A 20590-nucleotide genomic window follows, 5' to 3' on the forward strand; every position below is an offset into this window, starting at 1 on the left:
CTTAGGGCGTGTCCAGGCTTAACAAACTCCACCGTCAGCTCCACAAAAAAACTGGAGTTTGTGGAGCACCCCTTAGGTGCCCTCACAACTCCACCTTTTTTTCTCGAGCAGAGTACGTGGAGCTGAACTTGTTTGGCTAAAAAATGTGAAGCGGAACTAAAAAAACGTTGAGTGGAGCAGTCCCAAACACCTTCTTATTTGTGCTATCACAAAGCTGCCTCATCTTATTAACCTTTTATAAAGCGTGTGTTCAGCTTCCAAACATTCGTGATCCAGCTGGTAGTGAAAGGAAGGGCAATGGTACAGATTGACTGAACCACAACTCCACAATGCTCATTCCATTAAATATCCACCACTCATATATAGTTCTCTGAGTTGTCACGTGTCCTCTAACATCCACCTAAGGCTACAACCAGCATCGTTTGTCAAACTCATTTCTTCACCCGCTTTAGGACTTCTTCAGCCTCCAGAGGCCATTTGAGGAGTTCAGCAGCATCTGTCTATAGTATGCTAGTACTGGATTAACAGTGTGTGTTGGTTTCTTGTGTGCAAGGTAGAGTGAATCTGCCAGCTGCCTGGTTCTTTCATATTATACCATCCTCACTTCACTGCTAGTTGCATACTTGTGTGTGAAGTCATTTCTTTTTTTTAAACGAAAGTGTGAAGTCATTTCTCGAGTTGAGCCTATGACCATAGTACCACTATCTCAGCATGACTTCGACAAGATCACCACCCCAAATAAGAAAATTTCTAGAGAGTAATGCACAACTTTGTAGCAATACAGACACAGACAATATGGCACCACTCAGGTGTTTCTGTCCTCATACATGATGACTGCCTGACAAATCGAAGATCTACATTATGGATTCCAGGTCAAGTACATAGATGATCCTTGGAAGTTGTAAATATCAAGATGATTATTTGTGTGTATAAAGTAGAAGGATACGGCATCAATTTCCAGATCAGATATGCCCCTAGGGCGCCCTTGAGCCACTTTGGTCTTGGGTGACAGGAAGATGCCCATTGTTTGAGCAGCTCAGGAGATCTGGAAGTCTTATCAATTTTGGTCCCAGTCTTCCTCTCAAGTGTTTTGGCTTTATATCCTATGTTAGCAATTGAAATGTTATGCAGTGAAGTTAAAAAAAGGATTCATGTAAAAGAATACTTATGAAGCAAGGATATACTCTCTTGACTTGTCCAACATGACTAGTTTGATATAAACTAAGACCAAGTTTAATCGTGAAATACAAATTCAATCTGTCCTTAGAGAAAATAATTTATTCACCCTGGCTATTGTGTCTGCTTCATGTAAAATTCCAGTATTAACATTTACAAGTTGTTCATCTCGTTTGACCATATTAAACGTAACTTTCAGGGAAAAGTTTATTTTTGATTGTTGAGTCTCTTGTATCACAGACTGCTTTATAAGAAATAACTCAGTGATACATGCCACTGGTCAAGTGTGATCAAGCTTACTCACATAATCTACTTTCAACAAAATGGTAGCTAATATAAATCTACTTTTACTGAACCATTGATCAAGCCCAGCTCACACCGCATGAAGTAAATTGGCTCATATCAAATCCCCTGATGTATGCTGTTCTGGTATTACATAAGCTAATCCTATTAGCATCAACATTGATTCGTAGAGCCTACTCACAATTAACTGACAGCACAGGCACTACATTTTTTATTTTCCAGATAACACATAGTATCAGCAGCTCACCTCAGATATTTAGATCAAACATCAGACCAAAGGACATAATTATTTAATAGTCTGATAATGAACAGTGGAGAAGGAACAACAACAAATACAATGCGTCACATCACAGTAAAAAGGAATAAGGAAATTGTGTTGGTCTGTTAAGGGTGAACCTGATCAAATATTGCTGTAGGGATGGCAAGAGTTGCAACTGCATTAGGAGAGTCTACTATTCCAGAGATCCTACCCTCACAGGGACAGCAAGATAGTAAGAGATACACCTGTACATATCCCCCAATGTTAAGGCAAATGTTCAACATATATGGTACTTAGAGGATAATCATTAGTTACCCTACTGCCTACCTGCTCCTTGGAGTACCCAAATCTGGAAAGGTACTCAATGGCATTCAGGACTGCACGCTTGTAAGCAACTGATGCATCAAGGAAATGCTGCTTCCCAGATTCATCCACACTTATGCCCTCAAACACTAACCACTCTGAGAAACGTGGCTCAACAGGACCGATCTCAAAGATAGGGTTCACATGTAGTGGTGTCGGACCAACTGGGGACAAGTATTCCTTCATCCCCCCTCTTATGATCTCGCACCTATACACAATGCCAGAGGGGACTGTTAATTCTGAGAAGCGCACAAGGGAAGTTGAATTTCCATAGGCAGATTTTATTTATCCAGCTGACAGTCATCATGTACAGCAACATTGATTTGAATCAGCTGCGTGGTTCAGAAATAATTGATCACTGATGGAGTGAGTGTATTTGAACCGTTACAAATATACAAGCTAGAAACCGTTAATGTAAGTTTATCTATTGTGATGACAGAATAGAACATCAACTAATGCAACGCCATGAAAACATGATATAGCAAATCCCATTCTTTATGAACTATTTGAGAAATCCCATGAACTTGCTTCCTATTCTTCATGAGTTATCTGAGAAATACCATGCAAGCTGCTATGAAGATGACTGGTGCTAGTGTACCGGACTAGTATCTTTATAAAAATCGATGTGACATAATAATGTGAGGTTTACTACAATGTTGGATCTGAAGTTCTGATATGATGCAGGTGATTGTTTTGTCCATCCTTAGGTCCAGTAGCCGAATGCATGTTGTCTGCCAGACATATTTATAAATCACAATATAAAAAGTAATATTGAAGTGTAAATAAGTACAAAGTTTATTACTTTAGCTCAAGGAATCCACTCATTTCGATTGCTCCACAAAATGAAACTTCACCATCGCCCTGGGAGAAGTGCATATCACCAGTGCTAAGATTTGCTCCTTCAACAAATACTGGTAGATAAACTTTGGAACCTCTGCTTAGATTTTTTATGTCACAATTACCGCCATTCTCCCTTCCTGGAATAGTTCTGGCTGCTTCATTTGCCATTTTGTGCCATTCAGCAGTCCCTTCCTGAATCTGCACAGTATTGCACTAATTATGAACATGGCACTCAACCAAACAGGTAGCAAGTTATACTTAAGTCTGACAGATTAATGTTGCTTTTTTTTAATGTAAGATTAATGTTGCTTTGTAGGTCACAAAAAAGGATTAATCGTACAGGTGTGACTCTACCCTACACAGAGTGAAAAACACAAATCTAGAATCAACACAATAAGCAGGTGGGTGCTCATGCCTTTCCAAGTAAGCAGTTCTCAGGGGTCGGTAAATTAGCAAGGGGCCTCTGGTGTAGGACTTCACACAGTTTAAGAGCCTGTGGACTTGTCTCAGCCAATCTTTTCTCCCTTTCATTCCATATATTAAGAAGTTCAACTGATGGTGCAGTTCCCACTATACCAGGATGAGTCAATCCTGGAAAGCGAACACCTGGTATAGGCCAAAACATAATTATGGAAGGATCCAAAACTGCAAAGCTTCATTCACAGCAATAACAAGAAACTTTACCTGGTATCTGAGGGGAGTATGCATAAATTCCTTCGAAATACCAAATGGCCTTTCTCGCAGTAGGAAAGTGGTCAGTTAAGAACCCACCTCCATTCTCTCTTTCAAATATTGCAGTATAACCCCACTCATCTCCAGGAAGTGGGCCAAGGTTGCAGATTTCTACCGCAAGAAGATCACCTGGTGAAGCTGGAACCCCTTCAGAATCAACTATTCTTAGGGGGCCACTCAGATAATGAGTCTGTAGAATATCTGTAGTCAGTCTAGCTCACAATGAAAGCTATAGAGTAAATAAAAAATTGAAGACATCTCCAACAACAGCAAAATATAAACTTACAATTGTGAGATCCAGGAATTTGATGTCATCTGCAGAGTTATCATCTCTAACCCGCCCTCCGGTCCAATCTACCATCTCAACGCGGAACAATTCCCCTTCGGTTACATCAGCGACAGGAGGGATATCTGGATGCCAGCGGTTATGGAGAGGAACCTTTTGCTCCCATGGCTGCTTCTTCACATCTATGGGCACTACCAGTCTAGGAGTCAGAGGAGCCATGTTTCATTACAGTATCTCCTCAAGAGCTTCTTCCCTTTGGAAGCTTTGTGCACCTTTATAATGGTAGGTATACATGGTGCTGAGTCATGCTAAAAGACAAAAACTAGAAGCGAAAGGATTCCAGGGAAAACATGATTTAAAACATTCATAATCCTGTGAAGCACATAGAAATATGAACGGTGGATCTGGTTACTAACCCAAGTTTTCTTTGCAAAGAAATATCCAAAAAAAAAGGGCACGGTTTCACCTACTGCCATATCATGTGTTTGGAGTTGCTTTCTATAACCAAGTCACCATCAGGTAAGAAGTTTCTTGCTGGGCCCGCACATCTCTATAGACCACTAAAAACTAAGAGGGTAAGATATTTTCTTGTTCCATAGCAGTACCAACCAACTTAGCTTGTCTCATTCGTTTGTGTTCTGCACAGGCCATGACATGCAGGACTTGTGCTACTGATGCACAAAATTATTATTTTTAGGCAATACTCCAACATAATATATTAATATCCGTGTCCATCCCCAGAACACTAGCCACTTGGGCTTGTGAGTATCAACAAACCGAAGTTTGCATTCCTGCTAAATTGGACAAGATCATACAAGCAGGGATAATTTAATGCTGTTTGTGTTTACACAAGATTCACAGCTTGCTAGCAGGTAGCTAAAATTTTTTTATTCATTCAAAGAAGCAGAATTCAAAAATAATAATGGAAGCAAGTAAACTTTTCCCATTTAAGAATGATGAACTGTTATGGGCATAGGCCTTGAGGCCCACCAACAGTAGGGCAGCAGCAACAGTCAGTGGCGTTTATCATTAGTTATAATTGTCATTTGAATTATCTGGTTGTTAGCAGGTTGTTAGAGATAAGATTAAGTTGTTGGGCTTAGAGATTTGCTTGTTAGACTGTTTTGTTAGGATCATGTGTTAGGAATGTGTATCATTTATATCAATCACACAGGAACCCTAAAAAGCAGTAAGAGCCTGCAGAGGTAGGGTGGCTAGCCGGTTCTTTGTTCTATCCCATCTATCCTAGTCCATCTATATCATGAACAGTACTGTAAACCCTCCCTGCTAGTGTTATAGAATAGAATTGTTGCAGCAGACCCAACAGTGGGAATACAAACTTTTGCCAGGGTGTAAGAAATACATAACAGAATATTATTAGTCCAAAACTACAAATTTCTATCTAGCATATTGCTGGTAAAACTTGGAAATAATGAAAAAAAATGCATAGATGAGAGTTAGAGACTAATCTATTCCCCCAAAAATGTCCATATTTAAATGAGAAGACTTAATTACATTTGCTATCACTGAAGCTGATTCACCTTACTAACCTTTTACATGTCAAAAGGCTTGTGTTTCTAGCTTCCAAACATTTCTGAAGTAGCTGCCTAGAGTGACAAGAAGGGTGTGCTTCTACATGGACAGATTGAATGAGTCACAACCTCCATCTACTATCCATGACTTGTATGCTTCCCTGATCAGTGACCTGTCCTTTAACATCCTAAGGCCCAGTCTGCATCCTTTGTCAAACCCTTTTTTCTTCACCCACTACATGACCTCAGTCTACAATGGTCACTGTAGTGGTTCAGGCAGTGTCCATCTATAGATTTGCTTTTCAAGGCAGCATTAGTGATCTAGTTCGGAGTGAAAGGAAGGCATACTTAACTTAATTGATCATCCAATGTTCCTCACATAGCAGATTCCATCAAATTTCCATTACTTATATATTTGCTTAACCTGTCTAACATCCTAAGGCTCCAGCCTGCATCCTTTGCCAATCTTTTTTTCTTCATCCGCTTCAAGACCTTCTCAGCCTCCAGCCACCTCCCTGTCTCAGCATACAAGTTTGCAAGCGTCACATAATGTGATGCGTTTTCAGGCTCCAACTCCACCAGATGCATTGTCACATCCTCACTCAAGACTGTATCACCACGGGCCTTGCAACCTTGCAATAGCAGGTCCCAGATGACGGCATTTGGCTGTGATGGCATTGCCTCAACAACCCTAAAAGCATCATCCAGGTGTCCAGAGCGACTAAGAAGATCAATCATGCATCCAAAGTGCTTGATCCCAGGTTGAAACCCATACTCGCCTTGAACAATCAAGTTAAATATTTTCCTCCCAATATCAACTAATCCAGCATGTGTGCATGCATAAAGAACACAAATTAGTGTGACAGCATCTGGGCGAACACCATCAGCCTTCATCCTGTAGAACCAACGCAGAGCCATTTCTCCATCCTGCTCCAAAGCAAACGCTCCAATGATAGAGTTCCAGGTACAAACATTCCTCTCACTCTCTCAGTCATTTCGGAGAATACACGGACTCCTTCCACAACATGTTCACACTTCCCATACATGTCAACAAGCGCAGTGCCTAACACGTATGGATGAAAACGGTACGGATATTTATTCGACCGTCCGTTCGACCGAACAAATATGAACACTTATCTGGATAGTTACTCAGATATCCGTAATTTTTTTCGGATACGGATAATAAAACGGATATCTTAGGCGGATATCAAATACGAATGTAATATCATCGATATCCGGCGGATATCGGATAATCCGGTTAAGTATCGGATATTATTCAAACGACCTTGGATGGAGAAATGATCAAAATAAAAATTGTAGATCTCAAAAAGTTATGAAACTTTGTTGTTTACAACTTTTTCGTTTGAAATCATTTAGTGCTTCAAAATGCTATTTGAATTTCAATTTCGAAATGGTTAAAGAACGCATATTTCTCTTTTTAATTTTTGGCTAAAACTTGTAACTAGTTTTTCTCTCTCGTACTAACTTCAAATTTGATAATTTTTTTTCTAAAATTTTCTAAAATCATGTTCTATCAATTTATTGTGTTCTTATAGCTATTATTGTGTTCATCTTTTCATGTGACTGTATTCTATCTATTTGAATTATGAATTTCAAAAAATAGCAACTTCAAACGTCATTTTCAAACATTAAATGACTTCAGCTGAAAAAATCATGAACATAAAAGTTGTAAAACTCATCAAGATCTACAACTTTTATTTTGGTCATTTGTTCATCCGAGATTGTGGTAGTAACATTGTTCACAAAATTTATATCTCTCTCTTGTAGTTTCATAAACTATAAGAGAGATGTGTGAGATTCGTGAATAATGTTACTACCACTATGTCGGATAAACAAATGACTAAAATAAAAGTTGTAGATCTCAGAAATTTATGGAACTTTATAGTTGAAAACTTTTTATTTGAAATCATCTTGTCAAGGAAAACTACGTTTGAATTTCTCAAATTTAAAATTTGGATTTTTCAAACGACCTCAGAATCTCAGATGGAGAAACAACCAAAATGAAAGTTTTAGATCCCAAAAAGTTATGAAACTTTGTTGATTACAACATTTTCATTTGAATTTGTTTAGGGCCTCAAACAATAATTTTTTGTTTTTTTTTTGTCTCGAATTGTGATTTTTGGAATTGGGCCAAAATATTACTTCTTGCCCAAACGGCCCAATCCTCTATGACCCTAGCTAAGCTAGCTGGCCCATATATAAGTTCCCACTTGGAGATATATATATATATATATATATATATATATATATATATATATATATATATATATATATATATATATATATATATATATATATATATATATATATATATATATATATATATATATATATATATATAGGGAGAGGCTATTCAGTAGCCGGCTACAAAATAAGTTATTCTGTAGCCATCTCCATTTACTATAATTTTATATACTAATTTACCATAATGTCAATACATATTTTACAATAGTTGGGTTACTATAACATATGGGGATATTTACCATAACGTTATATTAAACCACTTAGTAAGGAGTTACTATAATCTCGTAAATTAACATAGTAATTATCGTAACTCAAAGTGGCTACAGAATAAGTTATTCTGTAGCCAGCTACAGGATAGTAGTTCTATATATATATATATATATATATATATATATATATATATATATATGTATATATATATATATATATATATATATATATGTATATATATATATGTATATATATATATATATATATATATATATATATATATATATATGCTTTTACTCAATATCCGAATAGATATTTGTATCCGACCTTCTCTGAATCCGATTCATATCGTATTCGATACTCATTATTCGTATCCATAACCGAGTCAATCCGTATTCGTATATGTATCCGAACGCTATCCGTGTCCGAATCCGAACGTAAATATGAAAACAAATATAATACGAGTGATATCCGTTCTATCCGATCCGTTTTCATCCATACTAACACGACATCCAGTTCCCATCCCTGCTTCTGAACGTACTGATGGATCCAGATGCCAGTGTCTGCAGCATCATGTGCTGCACAAGCACCAAGTGCAGAAACCATGGTGACGCGGTTGGGAGCAACAGATGCAGCAAACATCACCCGGAAGGTGGCCAGAGCATGGAAACTGCGGCCGTGGTTCCTGTATGCGGTGATCATCGTTGTCCACGCGACGACGTCCGGGCTTGGCATTTCATCAAATAACTGCTCAGCGTGCCCCAGCGGACGTGGAGGTCGCGCGCGAAGCCGGACTTGGCCACCTGAGAGTGCACGACGCTGAGTTCGCAAAGAGAGGAGAGCGAGGTGAGCATCAACGGGAAGGTGTAGCGGTTGGGGCGAACGCCGAGGCCGAGGAAGTGGCGGAAGAGCGGGAGCGGTGAGCAGGCGGGGGCTGGGGGGAGGGACCGGAGGAGGGAGTTGAAGACGAAGACGTGGGGCCTCGGGAGGGAGGCGAAGAGAACGAGCGCGGGGTCGAGGCTACGGAGGCGGCCGCAGGCGAGGAAGAAAGCGGAGATGACGGCGGTGGAGCGGAGGAGCGCGGGTTCCTGGAGGATGTGGACGCGGAGGGGCGCCAGGGCCGCGGCGGAGGTGCAGGTGTTGATCGCGTGCAGCGCGCGCGTGACGGCGGGCGGAGGCGGCGCAGTGGACGGGCGGAGCCGCGGCGGGAGGCCAGCAGGGTCGGCCATCACGCGGCGAAAATGCGATTGTGCTAGTAGCTTTCGCCTCGCGCTTGGCGTCCGAAGTCCGAACCACAAAGCACAAAAGCTTGTTTCGAACAAAAACCGTGACGACGCGTTGGTTTTTGTTGGTAAGGCAAGTTCTCATAGGAGTGTCACGAAGTTTGAAATAGGAATTGGGTATATAATTCTACCTCCATCTCAAATTACAAGACGTTTGACTTTTTTACCCTAAATTTGATCACTCGTCTTATTCAAAAAAAAATTGTGTAAACATGGTCAAATTTAAGTCATTCTTTAAGAACTTTTATTAATAAAGCAAACCACGACAAAAAGAACTGATATTTTACGCAAATTTTTTAATAAGACGAATGGTCAAACTTGGTGTCAAAAAAGTCAAACGTTTTATAACTTGGGATGAAACTAGTATAATATAGTGATAAAAAGAGAGTTTGGGAGTTTCATGACGTGAAATGAGTCGGCATCGTTTTCCAAAATAATATAAAGCCATTTTTTTAGATTCATAGTTCTACAATACAATTAGATATAGTGTACATCTAAATGTAATAACAAGAGCTATGTATCAAAAAAAACCAAAACGGCTTGTATAACTCAAAAAGCTTCTTTTGAATCAGAATGATAGCCGGCGGTCCACTCAGTCTAAATAAAAACCGCCTCTAGAAGATACATATAAAGATAGACATAGGTAGCTCCTTCGTTCAGCAGACAAGAACTGGTGGCGGTTTTGTGGCGCGAAACAGAAATGGTGTAGTGCAATCAGCTGGGGCAGGGAGTATCAGATAGAAGGATGTTTCTATTTTGCACGCTGAAGCTCTGGTAAGCCGAAGCAGCGAAGCCTACAACATGTGGCGTAGTTGAGTATCAGATGGACTGATGCCACAACCACAACTCACATCAACAGATTTGGATCATAGCTCCATTGGTCGTTTAGTGCGGCAGATTAGAGATATCATGGCCCTGTTCGCTTATGCTGAAATTTAGCTTATGCTAATTTGTTGTGAAAAAAAATATTATTTATTCGCTGAGTACGATCATACTTAACGAGTTTGTTTCTTGATCTCTATTTGTAATCGAAATTGCAACAGAGTATCAGACAGTTTAGCTTTCCATGTGCCAAGTTCTCTGGCCTCTGGCTTGGATTTGTTGCTGAGCCATGCCACGGAGTTTGTATCAAACCTGGTGTTTGGCGATAGCCTACTGATGTCTAATGGAGGTGAATATTCCCATAAAAAATAGAATCAATGTGAGGGTCTAATACTATAACCATTGGGCACCACCACAGTTATACAACAGATGTTAGGAGTATCCGGTATCAGGCTATCAGCTAACCATAGAGCACCACCACAGTTATACAACAGATGAAATGCCTTTACATTACCAATACGAATTCTAGCTATAATTTTACAACAGCCCCCTGGAGGGAGGGATCGGGTGCCGCATAGGCGCATACCAACTGATAACCTGCGACACTGCCATTGTCGCTTGTCACAGGTGCCAAGACCAACAGGTATCTTGCACTGTTTATTCGTTCACAAGAAAGTGTTTATTTAGAACTAGTACCAGCTTCATGCCAGCTCCTGGAACTTGATCGGTATTTGCGCCATCTGGGGCTGATGCTTCCTGACCTGCAGACGTTGCACAAGGAAGTCTTTAGGCTTTCTAACAGTACACGCCAACAACTGTTACTCCCTCCGCTCCAAATTATAGTTCGCTTTAGAGTTTGTTCTAATAGTACACGCCAACAAACTGTTCTTCTGTCCACCCAAATCATAGTTCGCTTTAGACTTTTTTGAACGAATCAGCAGAAGCACTGCTATATTCCTTTTAGATTTGTCCTTTAAACTTCTCTAAATTTGACCAAGTTTTTAGAAAAAATATATATATACAGACATCTATAAATTCAAATAAATGCACTATCAAAACATATTTCATGGAAATTTTAATGAAACTAATTTGATAATTGATACTGTAGATGTTGATGAATTTTTCTATAAACTTCGTCAAAGTTAGAGAGGTTTGATTTAGAACAAAGCTATGACCTATAATTTAGAATGGAGGGAGCAGATCAAAATGAAATTGATTTTCAGGACCTTGATACCAGCCATTGATAATAGCTTGTGAGAGGCAACATAAACATGAGCTGAGTTGTCAATCTTTTTTTCGACGAAATAAATGACCTCAGATACGCCTGACTGTAAGAAATATCAGCATGCTGTTAGAACTCAAGCAATAATTATTAGAACTGCATGAAGAAATTATTTTTGTGTTGGCTGTTCTTTTATTAGACTTTCAGTGAAAGGAAAATGGCTGCATGGGGAATCGCGCTGGACTACCATACAAATGCCAAAGCCAAACAAGTTGATCTTTGTTGCTGAACTGCAGTGTGTATGCAACCTCACTTAATAAATTGAGCACAGGCAAGCTTTAACAGGGGAAGTTTACAGTGGTTCATTGCAGTTTAGCATGAAAAGGCAGAGCCCATATCAAGCTTAGGTAAATACTTACAAGTGCATAGTAAGAAACTTGGGGGTACATGTCGTGTACAAAATGAGTGACAACATTGGCCAGTGTGGGAGAAAATTTAAATGCACTACCCTAAACTGCAACCATAACTAACATCATGATCCTACAAAGAGACAAACCTGAATAATAATCTTGGCACATTCATTGCATGGGAACATGGTGACATATAACTTCTGTGAGAGAAGAAACACAGAAAACCAGTAAAGCTTTTATAAAAAATGAATGAAATGTATAATGGTTTAGGAGACTGAAATGACCAAACCTGTCCAGCCGCTGAAGCATGGTTGGTATTTAGAATTGCATTAACCTCAGCATGAACAACGTAGCTGCTAGGATGCAAAAATATATATAATTGGTTGCAATTTATATCATATAAAGTGCTGCTACTGGACTCCTCTTTCAATATGAGAATTTATTGTCGCTCTTGTCATGAGAATCAATAAGCAACATAAAATCCACAATCTGTACCTCAGGATTGTGCAACAAAGCCAGATTACTATAAATATAATAATCACTCAACATAGAATAATTTCACAAAGTTTAAGGCCATGAAACTGAGGGTGGAACTCATAGAGTAGAAGCAAGAAAGCACATATTCTGAAGTCAGCCTCACAGTGCTATGGTTGTTTCATTGCTCGTTTTCATCAGACATTTGTTGTGCATTGCTCAGTTGAAAGAAATTATAAGTATATATACACATAAGAGTTCTGGTACATCATCAATCAAATATTTAAATTAGTTTTTTATGGCAAGTTGTTTTCATACATTTGGGACAAGATCAATGAACATAGGTTAGTTAAGATCACGTATTAATAAATAGTATGGTGTCTGCGTCCAGAAAACATAGGTGTGTATCAATGGGAAAACAAAAAAATGGCAATGAGACCAGGAATAACGAGAGAAATTAATTACTTACGGAAATTTTGTCTCTAATGGATTTCCATTTGCAGATTTCTGAAATAGAAAACAATTAGCAAAATAGTATCGCTTTCCTCATCATATGTGAAAGATGCAATCTTTTTTTGAAAAGTGAGGAAGTGAATCTGTGGATGTATTTTGAAACTGGCATGTGGTATTTGACTAGATTATTAAGTAACCTTCTATTTCTTGTTGTTGAGTGGACACCAACTACTAATAGATCCAAAATAGAACTTCAGATAAAGAAAATGTACCTTTGCCCATGGAAGCTTGTCATCAGAACAACCTCTAGGGAAGCCATTGTAGCCAATTCCTGGTTAGAAAACAGCTGAGTTACATTGTCAAATACAATGTGCATCTTTAAATGTTGGACATGACAGCTATATTCATCACAATAGACCCATCACAGAAAATACAGCCATCAGCAACCAGAACAAGTTTATGGTGAACCAAGTTGCATATTGTCATAAGCCAAGATAGGCTCTATAAACGCACCACAGAAAAGATACCACTAATGCCATGTTAAATTAGGAATCAACTATTATAGAAATTATTTACTGCTCCCTTATTCCTGCTCTTGGATATATGATTGGAATAGCAGAACTGGGACCAAACCACCAAGAGTATGAACTAGACAGGAAAAAGTTATAGACTTTGCAAAAAAAAAAGGATGGAAGTTATGGAGTATGGGTAGTGAATTTCCAACATGAAGGTACCACGGGAATAAACATACACACTCCAGCATTTATCAGCACAGATCATAGACCCAATACACCAGGCACTCTCCTGATCAAATTAATACATACACGAATGCATAGCAGTGTATACAGAGCATTCTGCAGCAGTACAGCTTCATCCTCACCTAGGATTATTCCCTCTTGGCTAACCAAACATGCTCCAACCTGAGTGAAATGGATGGCATATCAATCAATTCATAATTTCATCACTCACATAGGTAAAGGAACAAAAATTACATTATCTGACATACTGTGACAAATGTATTTCATGAGTATGCAAAGGATGCCAAAACAAGCATCTTCTCCCTCTTCCATTTATAACAAATCAAGCAGAAAGTGACATGTTTTAATCAAGACTACAAAGAAGTAATAGACTTATTTTAATATTGTCACACAAAGTAGAAACGAAGTCTGTCGATTTGGTCCTTTTCTTTTATAAAATTTGAAGTGCTGAAATGGACTTGGAAAGATTTATTGAAGTGTTCAATACACAGATGTAAAGTTTTTCACAATAGAAACAAAAGATCCTGTTGTTGCTAATTGTGGTGAATTTTATTCATCGTCGGTTGCAAAAGATCAATAGAGCATTGTTCAATGAAGTATAAATACTACTCCCTCCGTTCCAAATTATAAGTTGCTTTGACTTTTTTGGTGCATAGATTTTGGTATGTATAATTTGGTACATCAAAAAAGTCAAAGCGACTTATAATTTGGAACGGAGGGAGTATTTAACATGGCCTAGTAACTAGTGCTAAGAAGGCTCTAGTAATACAGTGTGACTGAAATGTCAAGTCGACGGAATTTGACCATTTGATTGCATATTTAGACCTGTGCATGTTCCAGCATCAGTGCGTCACTAAGGAATTTCCACAAACAGCTTTGGCGCGAATACATATCCAGTACAGATGTCGTTTACCTGCCGATTAGGATCCTTGGACCGTTCAGCCGAAAGGAAGGCGATCGCCATGAAGTAGTCGTCCCAGGAAATATACCTGCACAGACAAGCGCTATGAATCCGCACAGGAGACTCAAGACGAGCGGAACTGGCACAAGGATCGCTAACGAGGGCGGGACAGCGTGGACGAACCCTTCCCTCTTGGCAGGATCGAAGGGCGACTGCGCCAGCAGGCGCTCGGAGACGGATCCGTTGGCGGCGAGGGAAAGGTTCTGGGGTCTGACGGAGGATGTTCTGCGGGAAGACAGGAGGCGCAGCGCAGCTGCGGCAGCAACGGCGCCGGCCGCAGCTGAGAGAGAAGCTATGGCTAGATCCCTGGTCGAGGCCATCGCGCTCGCTCGGCGGGAAATGGGCGCGCCGGCCACCGGAGGTGTGGGTACGGTGCGGCGGCGACGCTATCTGAACCAGGAGGCAAGGATGCTAGGTTGGGGTTGGGGAATGGAGAACTGGGAGACCACGAACGCGGGAAAATTTGGGGCTTCCTTTGCTGTTCCCGCGCGTGAGAAGAAGGCAGTGACGCGTAGCCTCGACGAAGGTCCATTCTTGGTTTGGGCCTATGGGCCTCGTTGACTGTAGGTCCATAGTCGCTATGGTTTTTCCTACACTTGAAATTCTGACTTCAGGGTAAGCTCATTTTGACAAATTCTTGCTTAAGTAGCCTGCCTATGTATGTGATGAGTTGTTACTTCCTTCCAAAAGGGGTACATACCAAAATGGACACAATTACATCTAGATTCTTTTGGAGAGGAGCTGAGGATGTTTTCAAATATCATATGGCAAAGTGGGTATTAATTTGTAAACCTAAAATACATGGGGCTTGGGGATTATCAAAACAGAGATCATGAACCAATGTCTTCTTACTAAGTGGATTTGGAAGATTGAGACAGGGCCATAGGATTTGTGGTACAAACTATTGAAGGACAAATATATGCAGAATAATAATTTCTTTGGTTCTGATCAAATTAGTTCTGGAATGGTGTTCATAAGGTCAAGCATTTGTTTCAGTGGGGAGCTGAATATAGTGTTTGAAGGGGATAAGGTTAGATACTGGCATGACTCATGGCTTCAAGGTATACCATTGAAGATTTAGTTTCACACCTTGTATAATATCTGTAATGATCCAAATGTGATAGTTCGGGAAACTTGGGATGGAAATGAGTGGTGTGTTTCTTTCAGAATAAGTTTACATGGTGAGCTAGTTGAAGATTGGGGGAATTTGAAAAGGCTTCTGGGAGAGGTTCAACTTGATTTGACTCGAGATGATGAAGTGAAATGGGTTATTGATAAGCCCAATGTCTTTACATCAAAGTCTCCGTACTATGCTATGACTCATGAGGAGGTCAGGGATCAACTTAGCAAATTACTTTGGAGAAGCAAAGTTTATTTAGAAGTAAAAAATTTCCTGTGGTAGATTTTCCATGATAAATTGCAAATTGCAACGTCTTTGAAAAAGGAGAGGTTGGCATGGTAGACATCTCTGCTGTATCTACAATAGACCTGAGACGGTTAAACACGTCTTCTTTGAGTGTGTGTTAGCACAGCAGATTTTGTGTTGTATTAGAGATGCTTTTGGTTGGAATCACTTTCCAGTATCTATCCAAGAAGTTCTATTTCAAATTGTTGCCAAGGAGGCTAGGAGTCCCTCAAAGGATAGCCTTCTTCTTCTTTGCAGGTTTGGCGTGGGCGACATGGATGGACCTGGAAGAACAGGAACAAGACGGCCATTGAAAATATTTATCCCTCTAACCTAGATGTGGTGATTTACGTAACTATCAATCTTATGCGGGTGCGGGAGAACCTCTTAAGGAGGACGATAAGGGCAAGCCGAGGAAGATAGCGCAATGCTTGGAGGATTGGATCAACAAGAAGTGTTCAGACACGAGCTCTGATATAGTGTTTGTGTAATGTCTGTTGTGTTTCCGTTTAGAGGATGTTGCTCTTTTCTTTTTGGTTTGTTTCGGTATTGTGATCGTAAGTTGGTTTCCCAGTTTGTAAGACTCGTAACTGTTTTCTTAAAAACGGAGTAATTCTTCTTTCAAAAATATACGCTTGTGAGATTCACCTAGATTTCAACCTTAGCATGGAAAGAAACATTTAACACAATGTTTCTATGTTGGGTTCTGGACATATAGAGGTGTATATAGATATATGATAGTTTTGATATGTAAGTGTAATGTGACTTGATTACGGTAGGTAACGGGCCAATCAATGCTTGTTTCCACATCCTCTTGTAATCAAGCTCTACCGTTAACACGTACCATTATACAAAGTCGATACAACTCTAGCCTTAGTGTAATATGATAACAATTCATCGTTGTGTTTTTATTAATATTTTAGTAAGCAAACACTTCCTATGTTTTTTTTATTCTAGGAGCATTTATTCAAGTGAGCGTTAGTCTAGATCTAGAAAGAAGAGGTGGAAACTACTAATATTTCTAATCAAACCGTGCATCAAGGATCAGACGGACCAAAATGCTATTAAAACCCTAATTATCGATCCTGCCTTAATAAATAGCCCTCCTACGCCGCCACTCTGGCGACCTCTTTTAGTTTTCCATTTCGTTTTCTCCGCTCTTCGTCTTCGCAGTGCTCGTGGGGAGCGGAGTTAGATTTTTTCCCCTTTCTACTCGTCTCTCCCCTGATCCTTCTCCATATCTGGTGAGGTTAGGGAAGGAAAAGGTAGGCGGCTTTGTGAGGTTAAGGATCAGGGTCTGGGCTTTGGTGGTTTGTCAGAGTTCGGCGGATGTAGAAGGGATTTTTAGGAATCTAATAGCAAAAGACTAGGTCGGCGACGGTGTGGGCGCGAGAGCAGTGTCGCGGCCGATCAAGTAGTGAGAAGAAAGCCTGTTGGACGAGGCAAGAGCAAAGGTGTCGTGGGATAGCCCCACGACTCTGATTAGCGTTGCGGTAGGAAGTGGCTCTATAGATCTAGGGGCATAAAAACGCCAAAGGTGAAAAAGACAGCTAGCGTAGACGAGTCATGTCATGCTTGAGCTTGCTACCCTAGAGGGATAGGGCTAGAATGTTGTGATAATAATGGAGAACATAGATTGGAGAAAGCCATTGGTTAGAGGTAGACGAGGCACTCCAGCCGCTGGATTTTGATCATTCCATGACAAATTCTGGTGCTTAGTTGGATAAACCACTAAGCATCATATAGACAATTTCTTCTACTTTGGCCTTGTTCGACTGACCCCAACCCCGGCTTGATCTGCTTCTTTTTTCAGTAGGAACAGTATTTTTCTCTCATAAAATTTCAATATGAACAATGTTTCTAGCCGTGAACAGAAACTTTTCTATACCAGCCGAACGAGGCCTTTGTGTCTACCATACCATCATGTCAACACATATCGTTGCTGATGTATCGGTGACACCGCCAACCTCAGCACCGATAGTCACTATCGACGTATCCGGGAGCATAGCTATTGATCCATCGGTGGATGGACCGCCAGCGTCGGCATCGACGCCATTAAGCGTCGTTACCTTTTCGGTCACGTTCTATGGGCCTGCAGAGAACCTCACTCACATAGTCGATGTCCACGCTACACGGTGTCGAGACTCCCGGGAGGTTCCACCAACCACTCCTGAGGCTGCAGCGATAAGTTCTATGGTCGTACCCGTCAGCCACAAGAAGTTTGCGTACATTTTTTATTTACAAGCACAAAAAAAGGCCCACAGTTCACAAAACCGCCAAAGAATACTAACCCCATTTTATTTGGGGTCAATTGGATCCATGCCATTATAATTTTCGATGTTTGGAGAAACGTCATTACTATTCGTCTATTTTGAAGCATGCCATTACAATTCTTCGTTTCCCACAAAAATGTCACTGACATGCGGGCTCCACGTGTCATCTTCTTCCTCTCCTCATCTCTCTCTCCGTCTCTCTCTCCATCCCGACGCGGCCACGGCGGGCGCTGCCGGCGGCGGTGGCTGCGGGCTTACGGGCGAGCCGACGAGCCGCTGTCGTGACCCCGCACGCCGCGGGCGAGCAGCCGGCGATGGGAGCGCCACAGCCGAGCAGCAGGACGCGGCCGGTGCGGAGCTCGCCTCCCGGGAGGCGCGCTGAGGACTGAAAGGTCCTAATATGGCTAGAGGGGGGTGAATAGTCTATTTAAAAATCTACAAATCAACTAGAGCAATTTGATTAGTGTGACAAATAGCGTAATGCAAACTTGCTCTAGCTCTACAAGTGTTGCAAGCCACCTATCCAACAATTCTAGTTGCAATGATTACTTAGGCACACAAACTTGCTATATAACTACTCACTACGAGCTCTCAACCTTGCTACTCTAAAGAGCTCAACTAGATGAATGACAATAATAAAGCAAGCTCTCAATTCTAATTACACTAAAGAGCTTGTATCAACTAGTTTGCAAGAATGTAGATAGGTGAGTAGGGTGATTATACCGACGTGTAGGGGATGAACCAATCACAAGATGAAGATTATGCCAATCACCGGGAGAATGCAAAAGACAAGAGACAGTCGATTTTCTCCCGAGGTTCACGTGCTTGCCAACACGCTACGTCCCCGTTGTGTCGACCAACACTTGGTGGTTCGGCGGCTAAGAGGTGTTTCACAAACCTCGTCCAAATGATAGGACACCGCAAGAACCGACCCACAAGTGAGGTATCTCAATGACACGAGCAATTTACTAGAGTTACCTTTCGGCACTCCGCCGGAGAAGGTACAACTCCCCTCACAATCACCGGAGACGGCCACGAACAATCACCAACTCGTGCCGATCCTCCACCGCTACACCGAGCCGTCTAGGTGGTGGCAACCACCAAGAGTAACAAGCGAAATTCGCAGCGCAACACGAATACCAAGTGCCTCTAGATGCAATCACTCAAGTAATGCACTTGGATTCTCTCCCAATCTCACAAAGATGATGAATCAATGATGGAGATGAGTGGGAGGACTTTGGCTAAGCTCACAAGGTTGTTATGTCAATGAAAATGTGCAAGAGAGATTCCTTGAGCTGGCCATGGGGCTATAAATAGAGCCCCCATCAAATAGAGCCGTTATACTTCTTCACTGGGCAAATCGCGCTCTGACCGGACGCTCCGGTCATACTGACCGGACCCTGGACACAGCGTCCGGTCCACAGATGTAAGCCACGTGTCATTCTGAGTTAAACTTGAGCCGCCATATCACAACGGCTATTAACTGACCGGACGCTCCGGCAAAACTGACCGGACGCTGAACCACCAGCGTCCGGTCGTTTACAGTAAGGGTCCAAATCCGGTTTTCTTCGATTGGACGCGTCCGGTCCACCTTGATCGGACACAGACCAGCGTCCGATGCAATACCCTCGGTACTGTGCAGACCCGTCAGTTTGACCGGACGCACGCTGCTAGGGTCCGGTGCTTTCAGACCCAGCGTCCGATCAGTTGACCGACGCCAGCGCCTTCGCGATCAACTTGTTTTCACTTCTAACTTCTTCACCCTTGCTCCAATATGCCAACCACAAGAATTTGCATCCGGCGAAATAGAAAATAGGCATTCCATTTTCCCGAAAGCGCCGAGAGGGACCCAAACCCATCTCAACCCTGCAAACACCACCTCTTTTGTAGATGTGCCAACACCACCAAGTGTATCACCTTGTGCACAAGTGTTAGCATATTATCACAAATATTTTCAAGGGTGTTAGCACTCCACTAGATCCTAAATGCATATGCAATGAGTTAGAGCATCTAGTGGCACTTTGATAACCGCATTCCGATACAAGTTTCACCTCTCTTAATAGTACGGCTATCAATCCTAAATGTGATCACACTCACTTAGTGTCATGATCACCAAAACAAAATGGCTCATATATTTTATACCTTTGCCTTGAGCCTTTTGTTTTTCTCTTTCTTCTTTTCTAAGTTTAAGCATTTGACCATTACCATGCCATCACCATTGTCATGATCTTCGTCATTGCTTTATCACTTGGAGTAGTGCTACCTATCTCATAATCATCTTGATAAACTAGGTTAGCACCTAGGGTTTCATCAATTAACCAAAACTAAACTAGAGCTTTCAAGGACGCGGCCGGCGCGGAGCTCACGGCCTGACCAGCGTGCTGCTGCTGCTTGCGGGCTATCTTCCTCTCTGTTCTCTCCCGTGCACACTCTACACATGGCTTGCTCGCCGACGTGGGCTCGGTGTTGAGCTAGGGGCCACGAGATACACTAGGGAGAGATGCAAACGGAGAAGGAGCTCACCACGACGCCGATGGTGGGCTTCTTGTCGTCGAATGCTGAC

The 20590-nt window shown here is 41.3% G+C and overlaps 2 protein-coding genes and 1 pseudogene across 3 annotated transcripts; all 3 read right to left on the reverse strand.

Annotated features, from left to right (window-relative positions):
* Window positions 1–203: 203 nt before the first annotated feature.
* On the reverse strand, window positions 204–4313 carry LOC136453047 (uncharacterized). The gene is made up of 7 exons (XM_066453624.1): window positions 3960–4313; window positions 3626–3863; window positions 3357–3547; window positions 2904–3139; window positions 2066–2309; window positions 1876–1983; window positions 204–1103 (listed from the first exon to the last, which is right to left on the reverse strand). The coding sequence occupies exons 1-7, from the start codon at window positions 4176–4178 to the stop codon at window positions 975–977; spliced, it is 1365 nt and encodes a 454-aa protein (XP_066309721.1). The 5' UTR covers window positions 4179–4313; the 3' UTR covers window positions 204–974.
* Window positions 4314–5417: 1104 nt separating this feature from the next.
* Window positions 5418–8701, reverse strand: LOC136450485 (pentatricopeptide repeat-containing protein At4g30700-like; annotated as a pseudogene).
* A 1759-nt stretch (window positions 8702–10460) lies between these two features.
* Window positions 10461–14817, reverse strand: LOC136453048 (uncharacterized). 2 transcript variants are annotated; one of them, XM_066453626.1, is made up of 9 exons: window positions 14473–14817; window positions 14302–14377; window positions 13511–13550; window positions 12903–12961; window positions 12647–12684; window positions 11993–12056; window positions 11850–11903; window positions 11298–11399; window positions 10461–10832 (listed from the first exon to the last, which is right to left on the reverse strand). In XM_066453626.1, exons 1-9 carry the CDS (start codon window positions 14667–14669, stop codon window positions 10773–10775), a joined length of 690 nt encoding a protein of 229 aa, XP_066309723.1. In that variant the 5' UTR covers window positions 14670–14817; the 3' UTR covers window positions 10461–10772. The 2 variants fall into 2 exon arrangements, with proteins under 2 accessions (XP_066309723.1, XP_066309722.1); XM_066453625.1 differs by having other exon boundaries at window positions 11993–12059.
* Between the last annotated feature and the right edge of the window lie 5773 nt (window positions 14818–20590).

This window comes from Miscanthus floridulus, chromosome 5, assembly GCF_019320115.1.
Source record: "Miscanthus floridulus cultivar M001 chromosome 5, ASM1932011v1, whole genome shotgun sequence".
Classification (NCBI taxonomy): Eukaryota; Viridiplantae; Streptophyta; class Magnoliopsida; order Poales; family Poaceae; genus Miscanthus; species Miscanthus floridulus.

Coding starts and splice junctions, on each gene's coding strand:
- LOC136453047 (XM_066453624.1), bottom strand. CDS start 4,178: ATGGCTCCTCTGACTCCTAGACTGGTAGTGCCCATAGATGTGAAGAAG. Junction 3,140..3,356: donor AGAACTGCTTACTTGGAAAG/GCATGAGCACCC, acceptor AATACTGTGCAG/ATTCAGGAAGGGACTGCTGA. Junction 2,310..2,903: donor AGTGGATTCCTTGAGCTAAA/GTAATAAACTTT, acceptor CATTGTGTATAG/GTGCGAGATCATAAGAGGGG.
- LOC136453048 (XM_066453625.1), bottom strand. CDS start 14,669: ATGGCCTCGACCAGGGATCTAGCCATAGCTTCTCTCTCAGCTGCGGCC. Junction 12,060..12,646: donor CCATTAGAGACAAAATTTCC/GTAAGTAATTAA, acceptor TTTGCATCCTAG/CAGCTACGTTGTTCATGCTG. Junction 10,833..11,297: donor TATCAATGGCTGGTATCAAG/GTCCTGAAAATC, acceptor CAACGTCTGCAG/GTCAGGAAGCATCAGCCCCA.